Source organism: Nematostella vectensis, chromosome 2 (assembly GCF_932526225.1).
Source record: "Nematostella vectensis chromosome 2, jaNemVect1.1, whole genome shotgun sequence".
NCBI classification, from domain to species: Eukaryota; Metazoa; Cnidaria; class Anthozoa; order Actiniaria; family Edwardsiidae; genus Nematostella; species Nematostella vectensis.
In genome coordinates, this window is record NC_064035.1 from 8,780,268 (window position 1) to 8,806,800 (window position 26,533).

General features: G+C 40.9%; 4 protein-coding genes across 8 annotated transcripts in view; 2 read left to right on the forward strand and 2 right to left on the reverse strand.

Moving 5' to 3' along the window:
• The first annotated feature begins 7 nt into the window (after positions 1 to 7).
• Positions 8 to 13,491, forward strand: LOC5516782 (puromycin-sensitive aminopeptidase). The gene is made up of 23 exons (XM_032386708.2): positions 8 to 292; positions 1,332 to 1,413; positions 1,749 to 1,945; positions 3,278 to 3,385; positions 3,854 to 4,054; positions 4,456 to 4,552; positions 4,768 to 4,801; positions 4,875 to 4,945; positions 5,189 to 5,223; positions 5,612 to 5,620; positions 7,047 to 7,211; positions 7,582 to 7,686; positions 8,319 to 8,379; positions 8,644 to 8,753; positions 8,836 to 8,899; positions 9,119 to 9,255; positions 9,375 to 9,509; positions 10,036 to 10,255; positions 10,928 to 11,235; positions 11,849 to 11,901; positions 12,372 to 12,471; positions 12,813 to 12,860; positions 13,143 to 13,491. Exons 1-23 carry the CDS (start codon positions 32 to 34, stop codon positions 13,278 to 13,280), a joined length of 2,739 nt encoding a protein of 912 aa, XP_032242599.1. The 5' UTR covers positions 8 to 31; the 3' UTR covers positions 13,281 to 13,491.
• Positions 13,492 to 14,017: 526 nt separating this feature from the next.
• Positions 14,018 to 20,912, reverse strand: LOC116620835. The gene is made up of 5 exons (XM_032386716.2): positions 20,504 to 20,912; positions 17,275 to 17,922; positions 16,883 to 16,985; positions 15,329 to 15,429; positions 14,018 to 14,556 (listed from the first exon to the last, which is right to left on the reverse strand). Exons 1-5 carry the CDS (start codon positions 20,537 to 20,539, stop codon positions 14,371 to 14,373), a joined length of 1,074 nt encoding a protein of 357 aa, XP_032242607.2. The 5' UTR covers positions 20,540 to 20,912; the 3' UTR covers positions 14,018 to 14,370.
• The window catches only part of LOC116620833, a 33,120-nt gene continuing 21,034 nt past the window's right edge, over positions 14,448 to 26,533 (forward strand). Inside the window, exons 1-2 of one of the 3 annotated variants that reach the window (XM_048724284.1) lie at positions 14,448 to 14,571; positions 15,423 to 15,474. The gene's annotated coding sequence lies outside the window, so the exon portion shown is untranslated. Of the gene's footprint in view, positions 14,572 to 15,389; positions 15,475 to 16,416; positions 16,508 to 26,533 lie in introns of those variants that run through there. The other 2 variants (XM_048724285.1, XM_032386714.2) reach the window with 2 other exon arrangements.
• On the reverse strand, positions 20,985 to 26,298 carry LOC5516835 (dermatan-sulfate epimerase-like protein). 3 transcript variants are annotated; one of them, XM_032386709.2, is made up of 2 exons: positions 25,927 to 26,298; positions 20,985 to 24,778 (listed from the first exon to the last, which is right to left on the reverse strand). In XM_032386709.2, the coding sequence occupies exon 2, from the start codon at positions 24,772 to 24,774 to the stop codon at positions 22,339 to 22,341; it is 2,436 nt and encodes an 811-aa protein (XP_032242600.2). In that variant the 5' UTR covers positions 24,775 to 24,778; positions 25,927 to 26,298; the 3' UTR covers positions 20,985 to 22,338. The 3 variants fall into 3 exon arrangements, with proteins under 3 accessions (XP_032242600.2, XP_048580240.1, XP_032242601.2); XM_048724283.1 differs by having other exon boundaries at positions 25,861 to 25,942; XM_032386710.2 differs by lacking the exon at positions 25,927 to 26,298 and adding an exon at positions 25,337 to 25,633.

The window sequence follows — 26,533 nt, forward strand, 5'->3', positions numbered from 1 at the left end:
TCCCAGTCCAATCCCCACTCGCCAGTACCGAATGAAGTGTCTTTGGAAGATTTTTCCTTCCAGGAACTTTCACTCTATTCGTGTTTTCTCTTCGTTATTATTTATCAACCAAGCTTTGCCAAGAGGTATTATCCAAGTTAGGATACGTTACGCCTGTGTATCTACAATGTCTTCAGAAAAGAAACCATTTGAACGTCTTCCAAGAAGCGTGGTTCCCCGGCACTACGACCTCTCACTCACTCCGAATCTAAAAGAATTCACCTTTGCGGGACAGCAGACAGTACAAGTAGAGGCAAGTGTAATTACGTTGAAGCTTGCAAACGAAACTAAGCACTAAGCTGTAATGCTATGCTATGCTATGCTATACTATGCTATGCTATGCTATGCTATGCTATGCTATGCTATGCTATGCTATGCTATGCTATGCTATGCTATGCTATATAAGCTGTGTAATTAAAGATTTTGATATCTCAAAATTCCCCAATTACCAAGAAATGAACCCCTATAAGAAAAACACACACTCAATTTTTGTTTGACACAGAGAGAGGTATATTTCCAGAGAACCGGTAGAACAATAAATTACCACCGAAAAGAAATACGACCTCTCTGCCCACCAAACTTACCCCAAACAAAAATAGTGTGGACCGTGGAAGAAAAATTATAAATCATGACACTATCATACTACGCGCCATTGCGGAGGCTAAACGAAGCTTCGCTGGCTTATCAAATTCTAAATATGATTTGTATGCATCTGAGCGCCAGTCTCAGAAATAAAGTTAGGATCATATACTCTGGAAAAGCATCTTTTAGGTGTAAATTGTTTTTTTACGGCATGGTAACCTCTTACCTGTCAACCTCCGAAAATCTCAAGGCTTGAGATTTTTTTGGGGGAAGGGGTGGGGTGTATTCATTTTTTTGGGAGGGGTGGGTTTAACCTTGCAGGCGTTTGCCGTATAGAAAAGTCTGGCGAACAAATCCACTTATAGATCTCACGAGGGTGTTAGATAAATTGTGCTACGCAAGGGCATTGTTGTTTTAAATATTTTAATAGAAAATAGGCAAAATGACGATTTTCTATGGAATAATTTTTCGGAAGCTATAAAAATAGCTAAAAAGCGGGAGATTTGGTGCTCAACTTGGGAGAGCGGAAAAAGGGGTCCAAAATCTTGAGACTCCCGCCTAATGCGGGAGAGTTGACAGGTATGAAACCTTGGAAAGCACCAAAAAAGGAGTCAAGAGGGGCGGGGGGCAAACAGATGGGTGTGATTTTATTTTATATTCTTTGAGTTTTCATTGTTATTATTTATTTCTTTTTTGCATGATGTTCTCAGGTGAAATCCTCAACAGAAAAAGTTGTGCTGAACTCTGTGGATATCAAAGTCAATTCTGTGCAATTTTCTTGTGATGCTATTAGTAAGTATTTAGTTCAAGCAATATAGGGGCAGTCTTTGTGTGATTAATTCAGTAAAGTGTAGATTATATAAAGGCTTTGCAAATTCCATGTAAATTAAGTTAGGGTTTTAACTGAACTGAAGCTTTATGATCAAAACAATCAGAGGCAAACCAAAAGATATCTGGAAGATCTAGATTTTACCGTTTTTATGCTTACGTCCTTAACCCTTTCACCACCGGTAGAATTCTGTTCACATAGCTTGGATAGCATAGACTTGGCCTCTTTATAGGCCTGTGGTGGTGAAAGGGTAAAAAGAAAGTAGATCCACTAAAATTTTGGTCTGTTTTCTCTTCAGATTTTAATGCTCAAGATATTAGCTATCAGAAAGATGATGAAACAGTCACATTCACTTTCCCATCCTCTCTTCCTCTTGGCAATGGCAACCTGAAGTTGGACTTCACTGGTGAGCTGAATGACAAAATGAAAGGATTTTATCGCAGCAAATACATGGATGGCGAACAAGAAAAGTACTGTGCTGTCACTCAGTTTGAGGTGAGAGCATTACCACCAATTGTGTCCATCCATTAACTGTAAACATCAAATCCATGTTTGTTAAGAAATTCACATTCTCTGAGAAAAGTAATACAAGAATTTAAAACAGTAGACTCCATTTTCAGCCATCAATAAGCCTTATCAACCCCACTAATGGCTAGATCAATTGTCCATATTATGCAACTCACCTTTGTACCTACTCCTACTATGAAACACTCATGAACACTCTAAGAGAAAAATAAAGACACAACTTTGTGCAAGATCAATGTTTTACAGCCTAGCTGAGCTTACTTATATGTACATAGAAGGAGAAAAGTGCTAAAAGAAGCACATCAAAAGGTATAAAGAAGACAAGCTTTTAACTTTGGCCTTGCTAATATATAGCAGTCTTCCACATGAGAGCTGTATCTGTGCTTCCCTGATTGACTGAAATTTCAACAGCCAGAACAGTTATCCAAACAGTTGATGGGGGCACATACTGCAGGCTCACAGAAATGAGCTTGAAATCAAGTCTATCAAAACAGCAATAAATAAATAAATAAATAAATAAATAAATAAATAAATAAATAAATAAATAGATAAATAAATAAATAAATAAATAAATAAATAAATAAATAAATAAATAAATAAATAAATAAATAAAACAGCAACCAATCACAAGACAAGAAGCAAAAACAATTTCTCAATAAAACATGCATGTTTGAGTGATAAACCTACCAGGCACATGTCAAGGAGCGGGTTCTCCCAACACTGCTCATGTTATGAGATATATTCATCAACTGCTGGTTGATGCCTTTGTTGGTTGTTTTGGATAGAAAATGTTTCTATCCATGGTTTCTGCAAGGGAGCACGGCAAAATGTGTTTCATTTACAGCGCGATTGAGATTGTTACTAAAATGAGAAACATAATCCACTTCATAATCCTAGCCCCATACCCCCAACAGCACAACTTATATCTCCCCTTACAAAACAATCACACATGACGTATTGCAAAACAAAGTGGTTTATTTTCGTAACAATCTCAATCGCGCGGTAAATGAGACACATTTTGCCGTGCTCCCTTGGTTTGTGAACTTCTTCAGTGGACTACACCCTGCGTCTCCCTCTAGACATGCCACTGCTAACATCTAAATATGTTTACAGTCACTGGATGAATGCAAAGTGATAAAGTATATCTATAAGTTAATTATGTTATGACACTACACCTCAAGTCAAATGAAATATGTTAAAGTGGTGTATTTATGAGTTTTTATCAAATCCAACACAATATTGTTTTTTCCTTTTTCAAATGTTATGTCTCCATTTTATTGATTTTAGTCTTTATTTTTTCAGCCAACAGATGCAAGGCGTGCATTCCCTTGTTGGGATGAGCCCTCTTGTAAAGCCACCTTTGATGTTACTCTGGTTGTGCCACAAGACAGAGTTGCATTATCTAACATGGTAAACAGTGACCATTTCTATCTAATGAGGTCAATCGATGCATACCACAGAAAAAAAGCCATGCCCATACATTATTTTGAAGCTAAAAGCTACTGATGAAATTGCTTTGATTTTAATTTATTCTTGCAGTCAAATCTCTGCAGAAACCTAAGTGACTTGGTTTCAGTTTCATATTATTTGTTTGCCAACAATGGAAACTATACATACAACGTCTATTAGAAAAAAATGTCAAGGCGAGGAGCTCACTAGCTCAATATCTATTTAAACAGGTTTGCTTATTGACAATGTTTTAGAGTTTGAGTAAAAAAAATGAAACTAATTTTAATTTGGGTTACCCATCAAGGTGGAAAATTACACATCTAGAAGGTTTTAGTTACCACAACATTTTCATTGTAGATTAGAAGTTAATTACACTGAATATGTATATAAGGTTTCATGTATATATTAATATTCTATTTTAATCTTTAGAATGTCATTGAAGAGAGAGCAGCTGAGGGGAACAACTCTCTCAAGGTTGTGAAGTATGCACGCACACCAATAATGTCCACATACCTCCTTGCATTTGTGGTTGGTGAGTTTGATTATGTAGAGGGATCTGACAGTGATGGTGTTGCTGTGAGAGTTTACACACCGAAGGGTAAAAGTATACAAGGCCAATTTGCTTTAGAGGTCAGTATCCCTTTTGCTAAGCTTTAGTATTACTCCCTTCAATAGTTCACTGGAACCTCGATATAACAATAATTATGGTAGTGTGGAAGTTAAAGAAATATTTACTATTTATTTATATAAAATCATTTTTTTATGTAATGTCATACTTGTCATATTTTTATATCAAGGTTCCACTGCATTTCTATGCTTAGGATGTGGAAAATATCTATATTTGGTAGAACAATAGAATGTATTGGCAAACCTACAATACATCTACAATAAAAGAGCAATAGAAATTATCCAACAATGATTCTTTATACCGTTTTTATTCCATGCTAAATAAAGTAAATAAAAAAGATGTCTGATGATGTGTATCTTGGATAGATCACTAAGTTAAAACTAATGCTGATAAAAAACGACAGGTTGCAGTCAAAACATTACCATTCTACAAGGACTACTTTGGCATTAAGTACCCACTGCCCAAGATGGACTTAATTGCTATTCCTGATTTTGCAGCAGGTAAATTATAGTAATTTCTGTCTGAGAGAGTGGCCCGGCCAGCACTTAAAATTACCTTACTTTTTTCTATTAAGGCCTGACCTTAAATGCTAGTCAATAACTTTATCTGACTCTCCTGCTTGTTTTATTAGTGCCTGAGACACAGGTAGAATTAGGAAAGTATGGCCTGTATGCATTCTCATGCTTTACCGACCTTGTTTTGTATTCTCTTTCAGGTGCCATGGAGAACTGGGGACTTGTTACTTACAGGTCTGATATTTGCTGTAGCTTGTTGTATGAAAGGGTTGCAGTTGATTGTACTGTTGTTTGTGTTTCCATGCAGAGAAACAGCACTGCTCATTGACCCCGAAAACTCTTCTTCTGCTACCAAACAGTGGGTGGCATTGGTTGTTGGTATGTACTCTCTTCTTTTCCTATACACTTGACACATGGCTACCAGGTATTTATCAGCATGAGGCCCAGAGCCAGGGAGGGTTTGAAAAAAAAACCCAACTCAACTGGAAGGTCCGCTCTAATGAAGAAATTTTGAGTGTGAACTAGGACAAGCAACAGAGAGAAATTTTTTCATTTTCGTCTTTATTTTTTTTTTTGGTGTGTAGATAGTAGTTTGTATATCTTTTTATTTGTTATTCCCAGGACATGAGATTGCACATCAGTGGTTTGGAAACCTGGTAAGTAACCTTTGGATTGAACCTACTTTCACAAAAGATCATAAAATATGGGTTGTGCGATTTTTATGAAGAACATATGAAAGAAATTGGCATCTGCCCCCCTTGCCCTCTCCCCAGGAAATTTATGGGTTGTCTGAGGCGTCTAAACAAATATTTTTAGCTATGGCCTTCTGCTTCTCTCACAAAGTATTTTAAGAAAAAAAAGCCATTAATAATCTATACACATATCATTAAGAACACTGCTGTACATTTCACAAAATACATTTTACTATGTGGGGTATGTGGGATGTCAAAGTTGCATGAATCTTAGCTCTGTTGCTTTTAATCACATAAATATTGAGCTATGTATCTGTGACTTTAACATAATTTTATTCTTTTTTCTCCACAGGTCACTATGGTAAGCAAATATGAATGATCCCAGAAATGATCCCATACTGTAATGTACCCAGGACCATACTGTGATGTACTCAGGACCATACTGTGATGTACTCAGGACCATACTGTGATGTACTCAGGACCACACTGTATTGTACTAAGGACTATACTGTGATTTTCTCAGAACCATACTGTAATGTTCTCAGGACCATACTGTAATGTACTCAGGACCATACTGTAATGTACTCAGGACCATACTGTAATGTTCTCAGGACCATACTGTAATGTACTTAGGACCATACCGTAATGTGCTTATGACCATACTGTAATGTACTCAGGACCATACTGTAATGTTCTCAGGACCATACTGTAATGTACTCAGGACCATACTGTAATGTTTTCAGGACCATACTGTAATGTACTCAGGACCATACTGTAATGTACTGAGGACCATACTGTAATGTGCTCAGAACCATACTGTAATGTACTTACTGTAGGACCATACTGTAATGTACTCAGGACCATACTGTAATGTACTCAGGACCATACTGTAATGTACTCAGGACCATACTGTAATGTACTCAGGACCATACTATAATGTACTCAGGACCATACTGTAATGTACTTAGGACCATACTGTAATGTACTCAGGACCATACTGTAATGTACTCAGGACCATACTGTAATGTACTCAGGACCGCCGATTTCCAGTTTTTGGTGTATTGTATTCATTGTTCTGGTACGAGATCGCGACAGTTTGGGCTTTTTGATTCTATCAGGACCATACTGTAATGTACTTAGGACCATACTGTAATGTACTTAGAACCATACTGTAATGTTTTCAGGACCATACTGTAATGTAATCAGGACCATACTATAATGTACTCAGGACCATACTGTGATGTACTCAGGACCATACTGTTATGTACTCAGGGCTATACTGTAATGTACTCAGGACCATACTGTAATGTACTCAGGACCATACTGTAATGTACTGAGGACCATACTGTAATGTACTCGGGACCATACTGTAATGTACTCAGGACCACACTGTAATGTACTCAGGACCATACTGTAATGTACTTAGGACCACACTGTAATGTGCTCAGGACCATACTGTAATGTGCTCAGGACCATACTGTAATGTACTTAGGACCATACTGTAATGTTCTCAGAACCATACTGTAATGTACTCTACTGTCTTGTAGTGCTAAATGTCATTGTCCCCTTTTACACGATTCACTTTCAGTAGTGCTTTTTTTCCAGTTTTGTTTGGGATTTTTCTTCTAAACAATGTTGCTGTGCACACTTTAATTTTTATTTCAAAGACTGGTTATGTTAACAGGCTTTCTAACAAGTGTTGTAAGATGTCTGATTAGCTTCATTGAGGAAAGAGTTGACCGTAAATATTATATGGGAGCTAGAATTGTGCTTCACACTGTGCCTAGGAATGGTGGACTCATCTTTGGCTAAATGAAGGCTTTGCTTCCTGGATCGAGTATCTGTGCGTGGACCACTGCTTTCCTGAATATGATATCTGGACACAATTTGTAACCTCAGACCTTGCACGAGCTCTTGAACTGGATGCCCTCAAGAACAGTCACCCCATTGAGGTACTTTTTTTTGTAAGAATGATTTCCCATTTTTATAGAAAAAGGAATGATTTGTGTGTTGTCGTCATGTTCTATTTCGATACTCCTCAGGAGTTCTAATAAGGGTAAGCCAAACAGGGGCGGATCTAGCTTTGCCCCAAGGGTGGAGGGGGGGGGGGGGAGTTGACCTACCTGAAATACTTTCTAGCTTTTATAAGCACGGGGTAAAAAAACACTTTTCCTTGGCAGCCCAAGAGGATGGTTTAAACCCCCTAAACTTTCCCTAAATTTGCTACTGCTGAAGTAAGGAGTTTTAGAAAGAGGGGTTGGATTCATTTTACTATATTCGTTTTTTTTCTTAGTCTTGATGTAATATGTTACATGTCTTCAGGTGCCTGTGGGTCACCCTGCTGAGATTGATGAAATATTTGATGCCATTTCATACAGCAAGGGTGCCTCAGTCATTAGAATGCTGCATCAATATATTGGAGATAAGGTAAAATGTCGCCATCGTTGTTACCTACTGTTGTTTTATATTAAAGCTTCAAGGCCACTAGGAAATTTTTCATCTATTATTATGATTATCAACCCCTTGTTTGTCAGGATAAACCTTTCGAACAAGTGGGGATCCTACAATTTTAAAAACAAAAATCCTACAATATTTTACAAAATGTTGATGACTAGGAATTTAGGCTGCTATATTAATCACATGTTTTCCAGTCAGTTCAATAAAAAGGGGACATTTATTAGGATTTTTTTAGCAGCAGCCAGTTCTTAGGAGTGGGCCTGAGGGTCAGAGTGAGGGCTAGTGATTTTCAATTTTTCATTGGTTTAATTTTATTTAAATTTTCATTTATTTTTCTATTATTATGTGAGTCAGGGGATGGTTCCTCAGCCAAAAGGGTGGGAGCACCTTTTTTAAGGGGGGGGGGTGGTTATTCTAACACAAGGGAGGGTGTATGTAGGCTGACACCATCTCATGCTGATAGTGAGTCCCAACCAGGAGTGACCTGATATTCAGGGAAGTAGGACCTTGAGCCAGCCAGAACCTGGAGAGTATGAAAGGGGACAGGTTTCTCTGGCCTATCTTAGTCGAAAGCACTAAATACAAGCAATTTTTATCTACAGGATTTCAGAGCTGGGTTAAATCAATATCTTAACAAGTTCAAGTACAGCAATGCATCTACCGGTATTGTACCTTAAGGGGAAAGCTATCAATATGTTTCAAAACTTTTTACTATGTATGTATGTAATTGGGAGGTATTGGATTACATTGAATGACAGTATAAGTCTACATAGGTTAGTGAGAAGCCATAGACTTTAAGAGCCTGGACTCATGTGACAGTCATGACTGGGTAATTGGATCAATTTTAACCCATAGCTCGTTGTTATTTGGAAAGGCATCAAAGAAACAGAAGAAAGGGTTATAAATTCCTGCACTTTCTATTTTCAGATGATTTGTGGGATTATCTAGGAGAAGCCAGTGGTAAGCCAGTGGCTAAAGTGATGAATTCCTGGACTAAGCAGATGGGGTTCCCCGTGCTGACTGTCAAAGCAGAACAGGTTTGAAGATTTTATGTAGCTGTATTTTCTGTATTTTCCAAAGTCTTCACTTTGTGACTTTAATAATGTCCTGTGTTTGCAGAAGGGAAATGATAGAGAGCTGACCATCACTCAGAATAAATTTTGCGCAGATGGCTCTGCCACAGGTACTGTGATGATATAATAGGACTTGAGGCAAAAACTAAAAGCAGTAATTATTAGACGGATATCATTAGGGAGAAAAATTAGTGTTCATGTATATAATTTGAAAGTCTTAGGATGTTAAATAATTTAAGGCTGCTAGGTGATATAATTTTAGTAGGCATTTAAATACGTTTTTATTGAACCTTTGATTCAGACCATTTTCTCTGATCCCTGGTTTGTAGGCGCGGACCAGCGCTGGAAGGTCCCAGTATGCATCTCAACCTGTACAAGCCTTTCTGAGCCAGCTGTCAAGACATTACTTGAGGCAGATTCTTGCTCAGTGCAAGTCAGCGATGTACAGCCACATCAGTGGATCAAGGTGCGCAAATGCCTCTAAACAATGGAGAATCCAGATCTTGATCAAACTCGTCACGCTTGCTTTTCATGCCAGTGTTTCTCATATTGCAGCCCAAAACCTTTTTTTTTATTTAACCCCAGCTAAATCCCGGTCAGGTAGGATTTTACCGAGTCAAGTACTCTCCCGACATGCTGGAACTGATGCTCCCTGCCATCAGTAACCTGACTCTTCCGCCCCGTGATAGGCTTGGCTTGCAGAATGACCTGTATGCCCTGGTAAGTGCACTAACATAGTTTAGTAAACTTGGTACGTCTTGGAATGTTTTTGATGTTGTTAATTTTTATATGTCAGAACCAGCCCTTTTTTTACCTGTTTTCTGGCTGCTCAAATGTTTAGAGTTAGTACGTTTTAACGTACTTAAAAGTATAAGCGGCATGTCTTCATTCTGTTAATTGAGGCGACAGTGTTCAGCGCCTTTTTCAGAATTGGAGTCATTCGCCTGAGCATCAACATCTTGATTATCATCATGTCCACGCTGGCAATCATTGCCATTGATTTCGTCAACCTTTTCTGTAACATTAGAAACGTTATAACGTCATCATAACCTTTTCTATCACCAGCTTCACCAAAATAATCATCGTGGTAGCAAGCGCGGTAACACGCAGTTCGAATAAGGTCCCATACAATTACAAATTCATAGCGATTCAGCCTGGAATTCTGAATAAAATCGGCCCTAAATCCTCTCCTTCCCTGATATCTTATTAGGTATTCACACTTACAAAAGCACGTTTTTCGCTACAGTCCCTTGCCGGTGTCGTGTCCTCATGTGACTTCCTTAAGGTGGTCGAAGCTTTCAGCGCAGAGACCAACTACACTGTCTGGAATGACCTGACCGTGAACCTGTCCAGTCTTGCTCTTGTCATGCAGTACACTGACTGCTACGACAGCCTCAAGCGCTTCTGCCTTAAGCTTTACGAGCCTATATTCACCAAGCTTGGCTGGGATGCAAAGCCGGGCGAAGGTATGCCTATCTATTCCACGCTGCCCTTAAAGAAGGCCAATCACGCCGCTATTTTATTCCCCCGCTCAATACCGAGTCACACAAAGCATCTATTTCCATCGGCTAATTCAAGCCAGTAACCAACATATTTTCAATCAAATGTCATCAATAACGTATCAGACTTAATTCGTAGATTATTATAAACTGTAGTATTTTTTTATTATAAACAATAACAAAGGAGTATTTGATCGACATTCTTTAAGCAATGATGGAGCCCAGTTGTGTGTGTCCCGTGCAAACAGGGCCGACATCAGCACGTATTGTTGGCGAAGTATCGCTGACTTGTCCACAACGCAAAGAAAACGCCAGTCTGTCCTTTGTCTTGTTATCAGTTGAGCGATACTCTGTCAGAAACGCTGGAGTATGTTGGCGCATTCATGTTCAACGCTAAACCAGGGATGAATGCCCTTGTTATCCAACCAAATGTCAAGATAGCCATATTTATCTCTGGGTTAACGCTAACCCGCTTTCTAGGAATCGGCCCCAGGGTACTAATACGCTTTTGAAACGCCCAATTTAAATGCCTGGGTGTTGCTTTTGTTGCCACTCTCTAGGAACTACTCTTTTTTGTCTGATCATTCCGGGAAAGGCAAAAAACGACGCCCCTTTTAATAGATGATTGGCGTTTACCAGGTCATCTGGACGCGCTGCTGCGAGGCCTGGTCATCGGGAGACTGGGCAAATATGGCCACGAGGCCACAGTAGCGGAAGCCAAGCGCAGATTCGAAGCTCACTGCACCGGCAAAGCTGCAATCCCTGCGGATCTGAGATCAGCGGTCTACAGCATTGTACTGAAGCATGGAGACGAGGCCATGCTTAGCGCGGTGCAGAAACTGCTACGTGAGACGGACCTGCACGAGGAGCGCGTCCGACTCATGAGATGCATGGGGAACGTTACGCAGCCCGAACTCATTAGTAAAGTGCTTGACTTTGCCATCTCGGTAATGCATGGTGCAGACTAGTGACATAACGACATAATGACATAGGCGCGTGCACTCTTATGTTCATATGTTCAAGTGTGAATGACTCGGCATTTTGACATAAGCCCAACATAACGACATGAACATAACGGCATAAAAGAAAAAACATGTTTCTTCTTTTATGTCGATGTCGTTATGTCGGCCTTACAAGAGTGCGCGCGCCCATGTTGTTATGTCGGTCTTACAAGAGTGCGCGCGCCCATGTTGTTATGTCGGTCTTACAAGAGTGCGCGCGCCCATGTTGTTAGTTTTGGTGATAACTTTATTCGAATAAATACCAATACAGGTATATTAGGATAATATATGTTATGTCGGTCTTACAAGAGTGCGCGCGCCCATGTTGTTATGTCGTTATGTCGGCCTTAAAAGAGTGCGCGCGCCCATGTCGTTACGTCGTTATGTCACTAGTGTACACTATGCATAAGCATTATTTTTATTTGATTGTATCTTTTACTCCTTGGAAAAAGTGCAGTGTTCGTAACGCACATTTCATGTGGTCACACACACACGTCCTGATAGATACCCGAGAATGTATCTCTCGATAGTAAATTCGATCTGTTTCCGTATGTCTCAGGATGCGGTCCGCTCCCAGGATACAGTGTTCGTCATCGCTGGAGTAACGGGAAGGTGATGCTCAAATAAATAGTTTCACATTATCTTAATTGGTTTGAATTGGGCTTTAGTCTTTCCTAAGCTATTATTACTGATGCCAATACGTTCGAAATTGCGGCATCCGTCCATTCTTGTACACGGTCTTTTTTTACCGATATGAAAAAAGCGTCTCTACCGTATGGCACGGGTTAAGATTCGGAGTAGCACTCAAGCTAGACTGCGTAGCGGCTCAAAACGAGAAAGGAGCGAGGCGCTGGTGCTGCCTCTTTGCCTCAGACCCCCTCTTTTTAACCCGCTACGCCGGCTACATTCAACGTTTATTGCTATATGATTCTGTTGTTCCATTTCAACCTGGTTGGTCATGTGCTCCCCTATCATGTTCTTCGCTACATACTTCTATTTTGATGTTGTTGTTGTTTTGTATTTTAGCGTGATTAGTTGCGGGTTGCCGGACTGAACTAATCCCTTTTGTTATTTCGTATCAGCGTGGTGGGACGTGACCTCGCCTGGAAGTTTGTGCGTGACAACTGGGAAACGTTACATGAGCGTTATGAGGGAGGCTTCCTCCTCTCCAGACTGGTTAAGGTAATCTGATATTAAAAATGACACAAGAAGGGAGACTCAAAGGGGGCGAGTTTTAGTGGCTGTTAAATAAGGAGGTGTCTTGTGAAGTTTAGCTGAGCGTAGGTGTTAGGGGTGTCATAACCTTGGGTATTACTCTTATAAATTAGATAAATATATAAAGCTACCAAGAGATTGCGTTCATTGATACTTTGATTCCCCTTATGTTCCCCTTATCCATCTGTGAGGCGAGGTGTGGGCGCGTCTGCGGTGCACAGGAAAGGGAAAGTTGTCTTCTATATGGCAGGTAACGGTATAGCGTGAGGAGCGAGAAGCATGAAATGTATCACTTTTCCCATTTTCAGACAACGACGGAGAATTTTGCATCTGAGGAAAAAGTCAAAGAGGTTGAGGTATGCTGTGATCCAGTTTATCCTTGTTTGTTGTTAACTATTTTATCAAAACCACCAAAATCACCAATCACCAATCACCAAAACCAGTTCACGTACACGGTTTTAAAGATTGCCTCGTGTACAGTTTAGTTTTCCTTGTTGGAAAGCGCTCTTGTTCTTTTCCTCGGAAATCTAGGGAGTTTTCTTACGTGAGTGAAACGGTAAGACAGAAAAGCCTTGGGTTTTCCGAGGATAACCCCTCAGTGCGCGCACTAATCACTATTCTCATTCTATGTTCCCAAGGAGTTCTTCTCGAAGCACTCGGTGCCCGCAGCGGAGAGAACCATCCAGCAATCACTGGAAAACATCCGTCTGAATATCGCATGGCTGTCACGTGATGCCGCACCCACTAAGGCCTGGCTGCATAGCAAAGGCTTCTAAGCCTTCCCCCCCTCCCCAAGGACTGGTTGCACATGGAGTTCTATGGTAGAAAACCGAGAGAATCTGGGACCAAATTACCCTACAGCGAGCATAGGGGTTTAAGCACATCTCTAATTTAATTCTCGAACTTCGCTATTTTTACCAACATTGCCATTAACTTGTCCATTCTAAAACAGCATTTCATTGGGTAAATAAATTTGAACAAATGTCCTATGGTATGTCTTGATGATCTGGGTTGGATACGCTTGACACCAAGAGGGGCTGCTAAGCAGACGAGACGAGTGATTGCATTCTTGGAATCTTTGTTGGGCTATAGCCTCGTTCCCAGGCGTGCTGTAACAGCCCTCTGTTGTCGAACATCCTCTGTGATTAGCTGTCCCTGACATGGCGAGCGGCAAATCAAATGTGACGCTTCTACACCCACTATCTTCAGGGAAACCTGGATGAAAATAGCGTGAACCTTTCTGATCTAGCCTTCCGACCTCTCCCCTCAACATAGGCTCTATTTCCAGCCGTTGCTACGCCTCACCGGCCCCCCACTAACGGTCTCCCACATAAGAGCTATTGGCGCTTCCCTGTTTGGCGACACAAACGGCGAAATAAACCGGTTATTCAGCCGTTGATGGGGCACGTACTGCGGGCTCACGGGCTGGAATAACCAAGCCTACCCTCTACCCCTCGCCTCCTTTGTCCGACAGTAACGCGATAGTTAACCGAGGAAGAGACGTACAATGATAGGATTTATGAAAATACGATTTAATTACTTTAATATTTCCAAAAATATCCAAGAAAATATCATCAAAATTCTAGCAATTTTTAAGACAGACGCGAAGTTCTTTCCTCTTCTGATTATTTCTCTTTTATATTTTTAAGGAGACGATATTTACTTCGTAGCACTTCTCACACTTTTGTTGGGGAGCGGTAAAACAACGCCTCACGCACGGGTCAATGGGTAATTTTTCTAGCCGTCATACTTGAAATTACCCAGAAGGCTATTGAGCAAAGATGCGCGCATACAAGTGCGTTCGAGCAAACACAAATATCGTCGGCTTCCTGGCTAATAAAACATGCCTCAGGCGACAATACGCGCCTATTTGCATGTCCCTACGATCCTTGACTGCAGGGCGAATGGTTTCCTTGAACAATTCGTTGTTGGACGCGTGGATGAAACGTTTAGATAACAGCGTGTGTTATCTACTATCCGGTAGATGTTGACTGTGAAGTTGAACAGATCCGCGATACTAGTTGTCAGATTGGTGTCTTTAGTCTGGGAGCTCTGAAAATATAACCGGTAAAGCCTTTTAGTCAAACATTTAATATGATGTTTTCTTTTGGAGCATTTGCACACAACCTACATCAAAGCCCAGAGAAGCGCCTGAATGAAATTCTGTTTTTCGAGGTTTACAAAGAAGGGAGAGGGAGGGGTGGCGTGGTTGAGCCATAAAACACTTAACTTACGGAAACAAGGCAGTTGTAAATTAACATTAGTGAAACCACCATGAGTTGGGAGCCTAGGTGTCGAAATTGTTAGAGCGTTACCCAGAGGCGGGTCTAGCTTTTTGCAAGGGAAGGGAGGTTTGACCCAAAAGTTTTCGTCATTATTTTACCTTCATAACGATTTTGGAATGGACAGCCACAATGAAAACAATAAAAAAGCAGCCCAAGGGGGGGGGGGGGGGGTAAACCCCCATACCCTCCCTCATAGATCCACTACTGTCGCCTTTTTGTGTCTGTGTCTCTCACCACTGGTCTTTGGGTTTGATTCCCTTTTGACAAGGGTGCATTATCCCCTGAATCCCCATCTTGTATCTTAACAGCGGCGTAGCCAGGATATTTAACAGGAGGGGGCCCAAAAGGGACTTTCAAGGCGTTTTCTCCTGTATTTTAGATAATGTCTCATACATTTACTGTATTTTTGGCTGCTAGAAGGGGGGGCCGGGGCCCCCTGGGCCACCCCCCCCTGGCTACGCCCCTGCTTAAGATTACTCAAACTCCCCCCCATCAAAGATACCAATGTGCCCCCCCCCCCATCATACTGCTTTACATACCTCTGCATATATCTGGCCAGTGTTGTTTATTGCAATAAAATAGTCACCAGTAGTTGACTTCAGGTTTATATTTCCTCCATTGTTTATTTCACAGAATGTCCCTATGAGAGTGTGGTGATTAAAAATCACAAATGTGCTACCAAAATGTGAGTAAATTGATAGATATGAATCGTTTCATGGATACTTGGCAGGAAAATCATAATTTAAAAGAAGTGTTTAAAAGAATTAAAATAGGAGCAAAGCCTTTATATTTGGCTGTCAAATAGTAGCCTACGTGTAGCCTCTGACTCGGGAAATCCTCTCTTAGCGTCTACACAACGGCGGCGATAATCGTGTTCCGTGACGCCATTGTAATAAATTTAAATAAATTAATTTTGACATCTATGCATGGCTTTTCTCTTATTCAGCGCACGAAACCTGTTCAGGTTTCGTCTTGCAAAACAAACATTCCAACATCGCCCTCTAATGCTGCTACTTTCCAAGTGCACATTCCTTCGTTTTAATTCTGCTAATGTATTGAGAAAGATTACGAACGGTATCTCATGGATAGCAAGCGCTCCTCGACTTTCAGCGTTCGATGTGAACTTGAGCGTTTAGATTTCTGTGTACACAACACAAGCGCATACATATATAGGATTGCCGTGATCTGCAGCTTAAATAGAAAAATTTGGTAAAAACCTAGCTATTTTGGATAGAACTTTGGAAAATAACTTAAATAACGAAATTGCTTGGTAAATGAAAGACTTTCCTTAGAAAGACATTGACATCATCGTTCAGAAAAGCAGAGAAAGCCTTCTCTTGTTCTTTTTGTGGTTTCTCTATCCCAAATAACGTTGACACATCTCTAAGGGTGAACTTAGGACAGATTTATCGCGATTAGGTGGGAGAGTCGTAGTGTTTTACTCCATATTTTAACCGCTCGATAAAATCACATCGTAAACAGCAGGAACCTTAATTTCAACTTCTGATCTGGGCCAATCAAAATATCCAAGAGAAAGTTACTAAGTCAGTGGCCAATCAGAGACTATTATAGGTTTTCCTGTGAAAGCCGTGACATCACGGAACACGGTTATCGCCGCCGTTGCATAGACGCTACGAGAGGATTTCGCGAGTCAGTGGCTACACGCAGGCTATCAAATAGCTGTCAACCCAACTTGGACAGAAATCTTGTGAAATCAGGTAAAATACAATAAATATGTGCATAAACCCAAGAGAGCCAATGTGGTAGAATACAGAGAATGTATGAACATTCTCACAAAAAATTAGGCTTGTGAAGAGGTCCAAAATCTTGTTACCCCCGCCTGATGCATCACAATTTGGAAGTATTTTGACCTTGATTCTCATGTCTGGATCAGCCCTAAAAAGCTAGGTGAGCAGCCTTCTTTTAGCAGGCTTCAAAATATTTTGGGGACCAATACAGTTGAACATTGGGGGTGACCTGCCCCCAGTGTCCCACCCACCTGCTATGGTCAGGCACTCCATGCCGCCAGTATTTATCATTTGGGAAGGACCTATGCATACATTGCAAATCTATGTTAATAAAACATACAGTACCATATTTTGCACAATCTGACTGGCTGAGTGTTGCTTGTATCTTGCCGTTCTCGTTGATGATTAGACATTCTTCCCATGGTATAGTAAAAAACCTTCTTGCCACCTACAATATGATATTTTTGAAATGGTTATTTTTTAAAGGGGTACACAGAAGTTTTAACATTACTACTGTTAAGAATTTCACCTTTTTACTTCCATACTCCTCTACTTCCCTAAAAAAAGTGAATGCTTCTGCTCTTTACTTGCCTTTTCATCTCTTCTTTATATCCCTGGTCATCTTTTGTGCCCTCCCAAACCTTATCACCCTTAAGTTAGGCTGCTGCCTATAATTCCTCATCTCGCTTCGTATCATCTGAGCACATATATTAGAAAATGTTGAAGGAATAAATCACCTTATGAAACTTCCTTTTTGTGCTACCAGTCACATGAAGGTCAGGTTGTTCAGCCACCATCTCACTGTCTGTCTGGTCCTTTCTTTTCTGGTTTGTCAGTTTTATGGCTTGGTCTTTTTCCTGGTTTTTATGTTTGTTGTGTATATAATTGTGATATCCTGGAAATTTAATTTCTTGCTTGTCTGATTGACTTTTAATTCCAGTAAGTTCTTTCGGCGACTTGTCTGCTAGCTTTCTAGGTTTTATCACCTTGTTATTTGACTCATCTTCATGCCCATGCAGTACCACGTGTGTTATTAGCTGCTGTTGAGTTTTAAACTTATTTTGTGGCTGATTATGGTAAACAATGTGAAGTCCTTGAATCATGCTGTAGTCTCTAGACTTATTGTCTGTGTTTTCTGAAGCTTTCATATGTTTTCTGCCTTGATCTGGGTGTGGGATATAAAATCTTGTAGCTGTTGTGTCTAGCAAGGATTTTCTGGAAAGTTCACCGGATGCATGTTTTTGCATATTTTCTCTATCCATTTCATTGGCGTTGTGGATTCTAACCAGTTCACTGTACCATGGAGAAATCTCTCTCTCTTCTAGCGGAACACGAGGTTGTGAACTCACCAAGTTGCCAATCATGAGTAAAACAATAGATAAAACCTAAAAATGAAATGAAAATGAAAGAAACACATGTCAACAACATCAGTCTACCATTTAAGCTGTTACATAGTAGCGTGTTATGAACCAAAAACCGAAGTTTTCATCTCCCTTTTGGAGGATAAATCCAACCAACACTGAATTCGAATTAAATCTCTCGCTCTCACCTCTTCTTTAAAATCCTTGTTTTGTTTTTATTTTTAAAATTCTCTCATCTTTTGATAGAAAAAAAACTTTCCTCGCATTGTATGTATAAGAATTGAGCCGTTATTATTTAAATATTTTTGGATTTTACCGTGATTAATGTGTATTTAATAAGCTAATGAAATGTATATCCAATTTTCATAGCAAGCGTAACTCAAGCCAAATCAACGTTCTTTATAAGTTGACAGAGCTAAAATTTCTGCTTTTACCCCCCCCCCCCCCTTTTTCATTCATTGGCTTTCCTTCCCCTATTTCGCTTCCTGACAATACCCGTTTTCAGAGCGTTTGGTAGTTTCTTGGTGTTACATAGCACCAGCACAAAAAAAAAATGGAAAAAAAGCCAAGAGCGTTTCGTAGAACACCGCTAACTCGAACTCTGAAAGAAAACGTAAATCCAAAAAGATTAAGATAAGCCTATAATTTTATTTCTACCATGGCGAGCAATGAAAGTCTGTACAGCACCCACGCCCCCGTCCTCGCTTGAGGCCAAGAAACTTGGAGTTTTCACGTAGGACGAAAACAATTGTAATGTATCAGACAGAGTCCATTTCAGAGTTCTTTTCACGTCTGATGGCTCTTCGAGTTTTCTGTTGTTTTCTGCCGTCGCCTACAAAATTGAGCACTAAGCATTTTTTGTTAATATGTTCTCCTTGCTGTCACACTCGTGGTTGCGTGAGGGCGCGGTGTCTCGATCTTTCTGCTATACACTCTTTTTTACAAGAACCCTTTAACAAGAACGTTAGGCTAAGATTTTACCAAATTTTAAGGACCGGCTGAGGTTCAGATAGCAGCAGAATATTACTTTATTAGTCTGATGTGTTTTAAAATGCAGTGTCAAATTGTGTTCATTAATCATTTGTGTAATTGTCTTCCCAATAATATATTGGGTATTATATTTCATAACCACTAAAATTTAAGAACATCGTTAAGAACACTTTCAGCCTTAAAATGCTAAAAGTGTTCTTAACATTTTAAATGCTATGCTCCAAACGGCCCAGCCTCAACTGAAAATTAGACGTTCTTATAAAAAAAAGTGTAGTGTGTTAAGTTAAAGATAAGAGCGAGGTCCATAGAAATGGAAATGTGGCATAGCCTAAGGCGTGCACATCTGTTGCTCAGTAAAGTACGCGGTCTTTCGGAAATCTGCGCCAGATACATAAGAGATATTGAAAAGCACAGTCTTCAAATCTAAGGAGGAAATGAATTGACATTGAGTGACAGACGCTGTGTGCAGAATGAAAATTCGCCTGATAATAAAAGTAATAGTCTCTAAGTTTTAAAAGCAAACGTTTATTATTGCAAATAATAAAGAAAAGATAGTGCAAATATTTAGGCGGTTAAGTTCCTTGAGCCATTGTAGCAACTTTGGGAAGCAAGCTAAGAGAATTGCTAATGGATAATAGCGCTTTGCGAGTTAGTGTAGCCTAAAGAGTGATGAAAGCCTTTGGTGCCAGTGTTTAGTAGTTAAAAAAAAATTTTTTTTCTTTTTCTCTCATAACGCCAAAGGCGCCATTGGAAAGCAGCGAGTCTCCTGCGACTTACGACAGGCACTGTGAAATTACCCCAATACATCGGCTGTTTTCAAGAGGCACTTCTTAATCTACAGCAGGTCGATAACTGCATTGAAATACGCCGGAAAAAGATGTAAAAATACAAAAACACGCAGCGTTTAACTTAGCAGCCCTGCGATAAAGTCGTAGCCTGCGGGTACGACGAAATGTAGATAACTTTCCATCTCCTGATGCTTTTACGGGCTTACACTCAGATAAGTATAATTTTGTCGAAAACGTTTTAAATTGTCGGAAAACCATTTACATTTGAACCGTTTCCTCTTGGGATTGGAAATGGAATACTTGATGTTATATGTCGTCGTTGTAATATCATTTCCAACTTACAAATGTGTCGAGTGTTTCCGTTGCTTCCACGTGTCCGGTTTAAATGGAACGCGCTCTTGACATAAAGATTTAAAGCTCGCCCACTACCATAAAAACGTATTTTTTTTTTCTAAAAATGCTGTTTCTTGTTTAAAAAAACGATTTTTTATGAACAGGGAAGTGACTGGTTGTTAAGATACAATCTTTCTATTGATATTAACGCAAGCAAGTGCACAAAAATTTGCTATTTAACGTATTTGAACATGCCACAAGCATTAGTGAAAATCATTCTCAACAAAAAGAACGACATTAATGGAATTTGGTTTACATTGTTCAGCAGCTCTTGGCGACTATTCTGACTTTTTTCATGGCAAATCCAATAAACTTTGAGCAAACCTAAGCTTCAAATATGTCATGAAATACGTGTTGACTGTTTTCTGATTGATAGATGGATAGATAAAGACATTAAATAGAACCGCTAGTTAACGTTTTCTTAGAATACTCACTGTTACACAAGCAGTTCGTCTGGCGTTGATTACCATAATGAAGCCTTCTCTTTCTCTCTTTGTGATTTTCTAAGACAGAGCGGGCTTAACCTCACTCTACCGGGCCTTATAAAGTATCCTAATAATCGCAGGTGATGTTGACATAATAGCCTGCCTCCGCCCTCTAATTAAATAACCCAGTTTGATGACAATGGTCCATTTAGCGCTCTTAAAGCTCGTTCAGTAAGTTGAAGATCTTGTTGTTTAATAGTGTGGAGACTGAGGCCGCCGTAGGACACTGGGTCGAACACGAGTTAGATGAGTTATCTTTATCGCCACATTATATGGCTAGTTCCGGTGACTTCGAGCCGCTCACGCTCTTTAAGGAGTACCTTGATGACAAACGCTGGAGAAGATTGTCTGTAATTCTCGCGTTTTTGGCGAGATTCATAGTGCCTGTCCTTAATCTAAGTTTTCCCTTTCATTATTTCATTTAGTTTTACAAAAACCCAATATTTTTACTTAAAGGAGGGGGTTTCTCGAGGAGTATTAAGCTCCGCCTTTGTGTCAATATCTTCTTAATGTCCATACTGGTAAGAGCAACTTGTGTGTCCCACGTTTCCTTCAGGAAACAACATCAATAATAAGTTTTGCAAATCTGTCTAGTAATCCACCAATGTTTGAGCATAATGAGAACTGCGTCGATTTAAATGCTTAACCACTTTGCTTTGTGTGAATAATTGAATATATATATGGCAAGATAAATCCGCAGGTGAATGGATCGATTGTCGTATGCTTTCTTTTCAATTATTGAATTTCTAACTATTGTCTTCCATTTCGTTATCTTGCGCTGCTTTGAGAGGTAGGGCGCACTTATGTACAGTCTGTACAAAGTTGTTAATGTGAGTCGTCTTTGCAGCAATTTAATTTTGGTAATTTGTTGCTCATCACTGGTGCCATAATGACCAATTACGTATTAAAAAGGCGGTTCAGTGCAATATTGAATATCAAGATGAATGCTTCATAAAGGAAGCGACAGTATTTTCGCAATTTTGTCGTCAAGTTATACCCGCCATATAGCCACCGAAATCATTCGCGCTCAAATTTAACACAAAGGTTTTTTTGTAGACACCCTGCATTTGTTTAGGCCAACCTTTTGACATTCTACTCGGCTGCCATCATTTTGCCCCCCGAAGGCGTGAAAAGCTTGCACATTAGCCCCTAGGTCGTTACGAAGCTGCACATTAGTCCCGAAACCGTCACGAAGTTGTACATTGGTACCGAGGGCGTTACGAGGCTGTACATTAGTCCCGAAGGCGTCGCGAATTTGTATATTAGTCCCGAGGGCGTCACGAGGTTGTACATTAGTCCCGAGGGCGTTACGAAGCTGCACATTAGTCCCGAAACCGTCACGAGGTTGTGCATTGGTCCCGAGGGCGTCACGAGGCTGTACATTAGTCCCGAACGCGTCGCGAATTTGTATATTAGTCCCGAGGGCGTCACGAGGTTGTACATTAGTCCCGAGGGCGTTACGAAGCTGCACATTAGTCCTGAGGGCGTCGCGAGGTTGTACATTTGTCCCGAGGGCGTTATGAGGGTGTGCTTTTGTCTCGAGAAAGTCACGAGTTTATACGAGTTAGTCACGACGACGGCATGAGTTGCTTTTTAGTCCGAAGGGCGTCACGGCCGTTTTACTGCGAAATGTTTTTTTTTTTTTTGCAAACGAAATAACGAGCTAGAATGCTATATCGGCAACAACCTAAAGCTGAGGTTGATACAAAAGATTATTCAAACTTTATTCAAACTTTGAACTTTAAGCAAGGTCAGAGCTGTGGCATCGTGTTTGCATTAAAAATTCATGCAAACTTTCTTCCTACTTGATGGAGCTCAGTCCAAACCATGATTATACAAATTGCTACTATACTGAAGAAACAGAGTATCCGAAATCGGCGCTTTGGAACAAGTCGATGTAACTTTTTCTGACATACCACAAAAAGGCACAAACCCAGGACGATCGCAATGCTAAGCTTTTCTACTCCAACGTTTTGAATCCTGTGTGAATCAGCACTAGAATTAATGCTCACGTGATCGCTAAAATTAATGCCTGGTGTCCCTTTAGAGCTAGTTCGGATCGCGACGTCATAATGTATACCATTGACTTCAAGGGCTATGCATTGCATCTCATTACATGGCTGCAGGCGAACTGCTGAGACATTAGCGCTTGGCCCAGTGAATACGTAGACAATAGACGCGGACATGGAGCCTACTGTGCTCGTGATGTTGAGGTAATGCGTCGATCTCTTGCCGTATTCTGCTTTATATGATTCTGCCTGGACCTGAGCATCTAGAATACACCCTGAGTTACCAGGGCACGCCCAGTGCACCCTATGCGGTTTCCCTTCCACTAGCACCTCCGTCCACCGCTCGGCTGCATTCAACACAAAAGCATTGTATCTATTGTGGAAAAATGCTGACATTGCACGTACGTTGCTATACTCAGCTAGGCGAATGTTGTCCAAAACGATCAAAGTGTCCGGTCGAATTAGGAGAAGACTACGCGAGATTTTGTCGAGTCCAAGTTCTGGGTCGTACCGCGCTGCGTACTCGCCTGTAGCAAACATGCGGTTAGTGCGTCCATCGACCGCGGCAGCAAGATTCCCCGTGCGTCCCTCCCAGTATCCCGATGCTTGGTACGCAAACCACTTACCGCAGTCCCCAAGCTGGCCTGCGTAGGGACCCCTGCAAGTGCGCACCAAGGGCGGCGCGGGGGCGAACATCAGCGCATTGTTAAGCCATGTATACTTAGGGCCATAGAGGGCCTCTGTGATGAAGGGCCGCCCTGATGGGTAGAAGATGAAGGACCCCTGGTCTGGGTGCTCGTGTCCCGGGTTGAAGTTCCGCCAGCCGTTGATCCAACTAACTGTTTTATCTCTGACAATTTGGTTTATCGCCTTACCGTGTAGAACGCCGCATTTATACGATAGATAAGTTCCTTGATTGTATTCGTCATGGAGTCCAGTATTTAGATAGGGTGGTTTTGTGCGAAAGACGACAACACCCCAGTCGTCAAATACATGCATTTTGTTAGATTTTGACATGGCTTGGGCACCCATTGGTTTATCCGATTGTCTCTCGGTATAAGCTCCTGCATGCTTGTCCCTGTCTGTCGGTGTCTTTCCGAGGCCCGTCGTGGCCCAGTCGGGATTTATCGGAGGCTTGTCGGGAATAGAGCTATCGTAAAATAGATATTCCAAGTGAAGTGTAACGAACCGATGTGCTCTCGCAGGCCGAATAGTCCCTTTACGATGCTGTTCACGAATGGCGCGTGCGAGCCAGTTTGCACGACCATCTCTCATCACAAACCTTTCCAGGAAGACCAGTTGGTCTTCTGGACCGTAAAACCAATGAGTGTTTGTGTCTGCTATCCCGATGGTCTCGTCAAAACGGGGAAGAATCGTCCAGTAAATGAAATCAAAATGCTTAACTAGCCATCGATTCTTTCGCAATAAGTCTTCCTGGAGCCCCAAATGGCGCATGGCCAGAAATAAATACTGGAATAAGGAACGAGTTGTGTAGGATCCATATGCTACGCCCTCTGATAAGGACCCATCCGTGACACGCCCGAGGATAGTCATGGTGCGGTTGAGCATCATATTAGCACGGTTTATCCAGACTTTAGCATTAGGTGTCAAGCTCTGGACCACTAATGCGCTAGTCAGGAGTGCAGCATAGTTGGTGGCCACGTGATTCTGCACGTACGAATTCCCCCACCACGCCTTTAAGGATCTCTCATACAGCACCGTCGCGAATTCGATTATTTTGGCCCCTATAAGGACTCGTTGAGATTCATTAAGAAACTTGTAGAGGAAATCATATGCAGTTGCCATGCCAACTATACTGTGGGCTACGGGGACGTCGTCTTTAGGCACGTGACTCACTCCCCAGCTCTGATATCCTGCAAATGCCTCCATAGTGGATATAGCTAGTTCCAGTGCTGCGCGGTCAGTGCTGTTGAGCACGCAGTAAAAGGCCAGGGGTGGTAGATTGTTGCCATATATCTCGTTCCACTTTCCCGTGAACTCTCTCCAGCTTCTTGGGAGGATGGTTGCATGCGGACGCTGCTTCATCTCTTCAGCGGCATCTCTCAAACTGCTGTATATCGCAGCGTGGGTCGACCCGGACTGTGCGCGTAACACTGTGACGTCACTCTGGGAGAAGTAGAGATTTGGGAACTCGTGTGACCGCGTAGGCATCAGTTGAAGTGCTGACACCAGAAGCAGGCAGGCGAACATACCTCTACAACATAATGGAAGTTAAGATTAGACTACGCAGAGACCTGATCTCCTGGAAGGTCAAAAGGGAAGGGAACAAAGCAGAATGGCAGGGAATTTAATCGTCAAAGAAATGGACGGCGTATGGGCAGTTAGTAGAATCTTGAAGCATGCTGAGAAATATATTAGGGAGCGGTCATTCATTACTGGGGGGCCGGCAATTTTGCAAAATCCTGGGCTCAAAAACTTTGCCCCTCCCCCCTCAAATCCAAGCCCCAAAATCGTGACCCCCCTAGACCGGACGCCCAAAAAATTGCCTTCTTTGTAGATGTTTTCAGCCAAATTTTCTCATTAGAACCAAGCAATAAACCAAAATATTACAGCGTTGTTATTATCACGATAACTTTAAGATTCCATGTTAATTAAGTTTCCATAAGCGACCAAAACCTATTGTTCAAGTTTTTGGCGCCCAGTGGTCGCTTATGAGCAAGCTCTTGTAAGAGACCAGCTCCGTTAACGACCACAATTCTCAGTTCCCAAGGTGGTCGCTTACGAGAGCTTCAACTGTATAAAAGTTTCCTACCTTCCTTTTTTCGATGCTTTTTGCGTATCTGTCAGCCGTGTAACGTACACAGCAAAAGTAGTTCAAGAAGAAATCAATCAATGGCCTTAAGTAATGTCCTTTCTATCCCGCCCAGACCATGAAAGCAGCTTTCAGCTGTGTCTATATTAGGTTACTGAATATTACACGCAGGGAACATTACATAATTATAACATTATTTAGATCTTCTGGTCTGCCCCAGGTATAATATACACATGTTTTATAACTTGGGCTAAACTGCAGAATACCCGTCCACTTATTTGCATTTTCCTTGTATTTACTGCCTCTTTCTATAGAAATCGAGGTGTGAAGTCTCATGGTTAACTCTTTGTGGAGGGTATTCTGCAGTTGCTCCATAACTTGAATTTGAATATATTATTATAAAATTTTGAGGTTATAATTTCTCATTTTTTTAATCATCAGTTTGAGCTTTTTCGGTGGCTTTTGAACTATTGTTGTAAGTGTAATATACGCATGTTTCCCCCTTGAAGAAAGAAATGCTTTACCTTGCTCGTCATACGCCCAAGATGCAGGAAATAATTATGTATCATCTGATGATTCTCGAAGCTTACCTGTGTAGGGGGTATTTTTTTCTTTTGTTTCGTTTTTCTTGTTACGCTTGATGGAACTTCGCTTTTGCGAGGGCGGCGTGTGTAAACCTGCTGTGAAGCGCTTTCAAGGTACAGCGTGATATGTACACTAAGTGACAGCGACTGATATAAATTCAAATATAGAGCGCGGAAAACACACAAGTTCTCCTTAGGGTGTCTCTTGATCTTTGAGCAACGTTCAAACTGGTATTTTATGAACTGATGAAAAAAAAAGATATGGTCATGTTCGGCCTTCTGAAAATACGAAATGAAAATAAAAAAAATATCGCAAACAAGTTTTTTAATGAATGAGATAAATTCATTTTAATTCTTTGTTTTTGTTAAATAAACATGCATACGATTAGACTGTTTTGCCCCATTGAACGCCATGAAAATTCTTCTTTTCCAAATCTTGTTTTTGGTTATCTCAATAATACTGTCGACCTTGATTTTCGGCGGTTTCCTTCGGTGCTTTTAAATCGTTTTTTAATGCTGATAGAAAAAAAGATAAAATCGGAGTTCTTTGAATCCGTTAGCTGTTATCAACTCGTCTTCCATTAACGCATTATCACCGTTGTGATATATGACT